Raw genomic sequence first — 7,135 nt, forward strand, 5'->3', positions numbered from 1 at the left:
TTCTTACCTACGCATCAAAACCACAATGATAGTTCGTCAAGTTAGTGTTGTTTTAACCTTCTCAAGGACCGGATGTAGCCACACTCAGTTCAACTAAAGTTGGAGAAACTGACACCCGCCAGCCACCTATGTGCAAAGCACGTCGGTAGAACCAGTCTCGCGTAAGCGTACGCGTAATGTCGGTCCGGGCCGCTTCATCCAACAATACCGCCGAACCAAAGTATGACATACTGGTAATCAGTATGACTTGTATCGCCCACAACTCACTTGTGTTCTACTCGTGCATATAACATCTACACATAAAACCAGGCTCGGATGCCACTGTTGGGGAATGTAGTAATTTCAAAAATTTCCTACGCACACGCAAGATCATGGTGATGCATAACAACAAGAGGGGAGAGTGTTGTCCACGTACCCTCATAGACCGAAAGCGGAAGCGTTAGCACAACGATGTTGATGTAGTCGTACGTCTTCACGATCCGACCGATCAAGTACCGAACGTACGGCAGCTACGAGTTCAGCACACATTCAGCTCGATGACGTCCCACGAACTCCGATCCAGCAGAGCTTTGCGGGAGAGTTCCGTCAGCACGACGGTGTGATGACGTTGCTGATGATGCTACCGACGCAAGGCTTCGCCTAAGCACCGCTACGATATTACCTTGGTGGAATATGGTGGAGGGGGGCACCGCACACGGCTAAGAGATCAAGAGATCGATTTTTGTGTCTAGAGGTGCCCCCTGCCCCCGTATATAAAGGAGGGAGAGGAGGAGGGGGCGGCCAAGGAGGAGGAGGCGCGCCCAAGGGGGCAATCCTACTCCAAGTAGGATTCCGCCCTCTTTCCTAGTCCAAGTAGGAGAGGGGAAGGAAGGGGAGGAGAAGAAGAAGGAAAGGGGGGGCCGACCCCCAAGTCCAATTCGGTTTGGGCTAGGGGGGTCATGCGCTCCTAGCTCGCCGCCTCTCCTCTTCCTCCGTATGGGCCCATGAGGTCCAATAACCCCCCGGGGGGTTCTGGTAACCCCCCGGTACTCCGGTATATGCCCGAAACCCTCCGAAACCATTTCGGTGTCCGAACATAGTCATTCAATATATCGATCTTTACATCTCGACCATTTCGAGACTCTTCATCATGTACGTGATCATATCCGGGACTCCGAACTACTTTCGGTACATCAAAACACAAAAACTCATAATACCGATCGTCACCAAACTTTAAGCGTGCGGACTCTACGGGTTCAAGAACTATGTAGACATGACCGAGACATGTTTCTGGTCAATAACCAATAGCGGAACCTGGATGCTCATATTGGTTCCCACATATTCTATGAAGATCTTTATCGGTCAAACCGCATAACTACATACGTTGTTCCCTTTGTCATCGGTATGTTACTTGCCCGAGATTCGATCGTTGGTATCTCAATACCTAGTTCAATCTCGTTACCGGCAAGTCTTTTTACTCGTTATGTAATGCATCATCCCGCAACTAACTCATTAGTCACATTGCTTGCAAGGCTTATAGTGATGTGCATTATCGAGAGGGCCCAGAGATACCTCTCCGACAATCGGAGTGACAAATCCTAATCTCGAAATACACCAACTCAACAAGTACCTTTGGAGACACCTGTAGAGCTCCTTTATAATCACCCAGTTACGTTGTGATGTTTGGTAGCACACAAAGTGTTCCTCCGATAAACGGGAGTTGCATAATCTCATAGTCATAGGAACATGTATAAGTCATGAAGAAAGCAATAGCAACATACTAAACGATCAAGTGCTAAGCTAACGGAATGGGTCAAGTCAACCACATCATTCTTCTAATGATGTGATCCCGTTAATCAAATGACAACTCATGTCTATGGCTAGGAAACACAACCATCTTTGATCAATGAGCTAGTCAAGTAGAGGCATACTAGTGACACTATGTTTGTCTATGTATTCACACGTGTATTATGTTTCCGGTTAATACAATTCTAGCATGAATAATAAACATTTATCATGATATGAGGAAATAAATAATAAACTTTATTATTGCCTCTAGGGCATATTTCCTTCACAGCTATCTCACTCATTGTGAGCGATCCTTCATCTTTATTGTCATTCTGTAGTACTTTTTACCCCATATAAAGGTACCATGGTACAACTTGCGTGAGCGCAAACAACCGGCCGATCACGTACGCCTTGAATGCCGGACCATGCCGAGCAAGAATGTCATATTCCAACCATGGATGAAGATATGAAGGACAAAGAAGAAGACCAAAGTGAGGGTGAAGAGCCTCGACATCCATCCTCTTCCATGTCAAACGTTGCCGGATGCGCATTGGTGTTGAGAAGGGTACTTGCCATGAGAGTGTAACCTATAAATCCATCTATGCAGTAATGCTACTTCTCTTCACCACCATTTTACCAGGACAATTAAGAATAACAAATAACTACCACATCTAATTTCATGCAATGAATAAAGTTACACCTACTTGCGTGACGTATCATGTATATTTTCTCTCTACATATGCCAAAAATTTGAAGGATATCATGCAATGAGTGACCCATGCATGTAGTGAAGCTAGCAAATGGAGTGGCATGTTATTTCCTTGTATTCTCTTAGGAAAACAACTTGGGAATATGACAATACAATCGACATGAGCGACATTGGGAAAATAGTTCAACCTAGGAACCTTGTTGATATTGTAGTACTGAAGAGAGTTTCTTTTTAGATAAACATATTGTTAATCCGATGAGTTTGAACCATCACCTCATTCTTCTTGGTTGTGTTTATTTTCCTTTTCTCCATTTGGCATCGACGAATGCCACATGTGCATCCCACCTCTCCATCTGGTGGATTTAGTTGCTGATAGCTAATTTGTCTCAACGGTTAGCTAAATTTGCTTTGATTTAACAAAAAACTGATGTGCTACTTTTGGACTTTAAGGGAATTAATTATCCATCGAAGTATGTTCCCTCTCCATGCATCTTTCTTTTCCTCTTGTAATAGGGTTTAAGGTTTAGGGTTTACTCAATTCCGGAGTGACATTAATTTACTTCGATCTATACATTGAGTAATATAATTGTTTGTAGGAAGTTACGCTTCCATCGAGTATTGATTTTTGTCTCCATGATAACCAAAAACTGCTTCAAATTAGCCCAAAAAAGGTACTACGTAGCTGTAAAATTTGCTTCCAAACCATTACCATACTATTTTAATTTTATCAACCCAAGAATTGTTTCCGTAGAAATATGGATTTGTTTCTACCCAATGGATTTTTAATATTTTGAATGACATGGATATGTTACTGATTGATGAATATTTGCTTCCGTTAAATGAAGAGTTTGCATCTGACAAGGGTGGTTGGACTTGATGAAGATAATTAAAGACACCCTTAATGATTTTTCAACACAGTACAACCGTAGACGCCCTTGTACACTCACTCTATGAACGCACGCACGCACACCCTACTCATATGAGCACCTCCGTGATATTGAGCCGACATCATATATTCAGATTGACGAAGTCACCACAGGCGTAGTCGACGGGAACGTCTCCTCCTACTGAACAAGTATCATCGAAAATCCTAAAATAAATTCAGAAAAATACAAACACCAGTGCCAAGTCTGGGACATGAACCCTAGTGGGATGGTTCCACCACAAGGAAGCTAGTCATCTGAAATACGCCCAGTTCGCACACGCTCTTAGTGTTATAATGAACCGGTTTTGCTACTAAAGAACATCTAGTGTGCCATAATTAAGTATTGCACATCTAAGTCATGTGTCATTGATCAAACGTGGAGATTCATGTGAGTGTTTTTTTTCTTTTTCCTTTCCTTTTTGTGTTAATTGAGTCATTTAGATGTGCAATAACTAGAGCACACATCTAGATGTGCCCTAAACAGACGCATAATGTATAGCCTAAGTTGAGAATTTAATTCTTGGTCCTTCAACTTGTCAGTATGAGGATGTTTCTCGTAGAAGAAGAAAATAATAGGTGTTTTTTCCTTGTTTCTCTCTCATATATGTTCTTTTACCACAAAAGGAAGCTACATGAGAAATGGATAATTTGTAAATGTGTTATTAACTTATAAACGACGAAATTACAAGGACGACTATATGTATCATGTATTTGCACATGCGTCTTGATCTCTACGTGCATGTAAACAAGAGTAAGCACATACAACATATATGGAGAGAGAGATCAGTTGTTGTATAGTGAGTAATTGGGAGGTAGGACATGTTATTCCCTTCTCTTCCCGGACTGAGTACACTGGGCTGTAGGCCACGTACGTACTCTACGTACGCATTCCACATGCAGACGGTTGATTGGTTAGAGCTGCGAGAGGAACTGAAGCTGCCTGAGGATGGGGTTGAGGGCCTCCATGAGCTTCTCGCAGGGGTGGTTGTGGACGCCCTCGTACGTGGTCACCACGATGCTCGTGTCCTTGGCCAGCCGCTGCACCTGCTTCTTCACGTTGCATGTGTGGTGCGTGCACCGGTAATAGCTCCTGAAATATCACACAAATGTTGGCAATAAGGCAAAAAAAAAACTTACTACTCGACTAAGGAAGTTGTTGAACATAATATCACTTGGCATTCCATTGTCAATTCGATTATAGCAATTAATCAGTGCATGCTACAACACATTACACTTGTGTACAACATTCCAATACTTCACATGTTTCACAAAGCACACTAATTGAACCGTGAAATCAAACTATATGTGCTTCCATTAGATCAAGTGTGTTTGTCGAATGCCCATCTAGTAGGGTCAAGCATATTCCGATTGGAAAATGTAGGGATCGTATGTTCAGACCGATTATTATTGTTTGGGAGCGAACGCTTGAATAGATTCTGATACAAAGGAGGAAGAAGGCACTAGGCGAAACATAATGAATTCAACAGCGTGGGGAGGGGAATAGGAGACAGAGAAGGAAGAAAGATGAAGAAGGCAAGGAAATAGTTGACCAATATCGACAATGACCTAAATGTCGACGATAGCATAGAGGGGTGGTTGATAGGTGCATCTACAAGTTATGAGCACATCCCATGTGGTTAATAATCGAGGAGTGAGATCGGTGTGGTGGGGTGGAGGGGGGAGTAGAAGGGAAGGGGGGGGGGGGGGGGGTAAGGATGCGAAGAAGTGGTGTGTGGGGTGGTCCTTCAATAGGTTTATGGTATATAATGTGTATATGGGTTCATAGGGCTGATTGTCTACGTATGTAATGTGTTTCTAAAAAACCTCAAATATAGTCCAAATCATACTCCAGCCTTTAGCGATCTCACCCAAAGTTACGCCGGTATGACAAGTTAAGTTCGTTTGTAGGGTGAGCCTAATTGTCAACCCTTCATATATGTCTATATATCCCCATATCACTTCCCTATTCGATTGGTTCTTTCCATCGCCCCCTCTCCCACATTGCCGTGACATAGTTCATTTCCTACTTCCTTCCCAAGTGTCGATCGGAATCAACAACGTCGATAAGGTCACTAATTGCACCGCGATGGGGATCAAAACCAATTGGCCAGAAGGAACAAACCTGCACTAGCAAAAATATCTAATTGCAATAACAAAGAGTCAGATGGTGCTTGACTGACTAGGTTCTTAGCTCTTTATGCAAGAATTTATCACCTTTACTAGGATCCAGAACATGGTCTATTTTGTGAAATTGCAAGTGCTGAGGAGCAGCACGCATGCATTCGCATTATGAAGAGATCACCCACGATGGGAATATCTGGAATTCTGGATTTGTGGTTATTTTCAACTCAAGACGCATTCCCTCGCTACACCGGCCTTCATCGTCTCTCTCTCGGTGTCTAGCTATCCGCTTTAACGCACGCATGCAGCATAAAACTTACAATCTCGTAGAGCATCTAAACAGTACCGGTTAATTAGGGCTGGTGAGGGTGCAAATTATAGATGATGCATGCATCCAATTAAGCTTGTGCGCGTAGCTAAAAGCTGCACAAAACACACAGCAAAATGCTCTACTTCGACACATACAGCTATAGAACACACAACATGTCTATTTCAACATACGCATACGCATCACATGCTAAATTGCTCATTAACCTGCAAACGCACCACAAGTTAGCCTCGATGAGCAATAAAAAATCTATAGTATATACCTGGGGAAGGCGCTGTTCTTGACGGCCTTCTGGCCGTACTTCCTCCACCGGTAGCCGTCGTCGAGGACGTCGTTCTCGCTCTTGGTCTGGAACGCGAACCGCGGCCGGCTCGCCTTCCTGCTCCCCCGCCCGCGCGCACTGCCCTTCCCTTTCGTCTCCTCCCTTCCCACGCCACTACTGCTCCCGGCACCACTCTCCGGCGCGGCCGCCCCCGCCACGCCACTCACCATCTCCTCCCCGACCACACCGGCCACCACCTGCTGCTGCGACGTGGACCCAGCGGCGGCGCCCGGCCCCAGCGGGAGAAGCAGGGACGCCCAGTCCACCAGCCCGGGCATGGGCATCCCCGGCGGGCCACCCAGGTCCGCCGCAGCGTCACACGTTGACGACTGCGGCTGCAGCAGCTGCTGCTGGTCCATCAGCGGCGAAGACTGTAGATAGTTGAAGTGATGGAACAGCTCGTCGTCCCCTTGCAGTTGCAGGCGATCGTCTCCCTCACGGAAGTTCTCCATCAGAAATACGGAAGTGACGTACGTGCCTACCGCTCGATCGGTTGCTCCGGCGGCCGGAGAGGAGACCGATGGATGGAGGAGTGACCGCAGCGTGTGACATCGAGGGGGCGCCGTGGTATATAGACGGTGGGTTGTAGCTGCGGGTAGCTGTGACCGGAGGGTGAGACGGGAAGGTAAGAGGAGTTGGGCAAACCGATCGAGCGTGCTAGCTGCTTCATGCAAGCCAGCCAAGGACGCGATCCACGAGAGAGAGAGCGAGGGGGAAGAGGTACGTAGCTCGACATCGCAACCGTTTCCCAGCTACCCGATCGGGTCGGCTCAACTGCCCCGTCCGCCCCCCCGCGCACGCACGAGCCCTTAAGATTAGTTTTTACATCCCCACGTACGTACTGGCTGCATGCGTGTCCCCTCCAGATCGGGTTACGTGGGGGGCATGTAAAAAATCTGTGTGCGCGCGTACCGCAAAAAGTGAAGACAAAATGTCGTCGGTCTGACCCTGATCCTGTCACAC

The 7,135-nt window shown here is 45.9% G+C and overlaps 1 protein-coding gene across 1 annotated transcript; it reads right to left on the reverse strand.

Moving 5' to 3' along the window:
- Positions 1–4,041: 4,041 nt before the first annotated feature.
- LOC123096680 (probable WRKY transcription factor 56) lies at positions 4,042–6,837 on the reverse strand. Its single transcript, XM_044518436.1, has 2 exons — positions 6,113–6,837; positions 4,042–4,491 (listed from the first exon to the last, which is right to left on the reverse strand). Exons 1-2 carry the CDS (start codon positions 6,622–6,624, stop codon positions 4,314–4,316), a joined length of 690 nt encoding a protein of 229 aa, XP_044374371.1. The 5' UTR covers positions 6,625–6,837; the 3' UTR covers positions 4,042–4,313.
- Positions 6,838–7,135: the final 298 nt, after the last annotated feature.

Source organism: Triticum aestivum, chromosome 1B (assembly GCF_018294505.1).
Source record: "Triticum aestivum cultivar Chinese Spring chromosome 1B, IWGSC CS RefSeq v2.1, whole genome shotgun sequence".
Taxonomy (NCBI): domain Eukaryota; kingdom Viridiplantae; phylum Streptophyta; class Magnoliopsida; order Poales; family Poaceae; genus Triticum; species Triticum aestivum.

Bases quoted from the DNA above. Each gene is read 5' to 3' on its own strand.
- LOC123096680 (XM_044518436.1), bottom strand. From the start codon at position 6,624: ATGGAGAACTTCCGTGAGGGAGACGATCGCCTGCAACTGCAAGGGGAC. The intron at 4,492-6,112 runs GTATATACTATA...GTGATATTTCAG, and splicing joins AAGAACAGCGCCTTCCCCAG to GAGCTATTACCGGTGCACGC.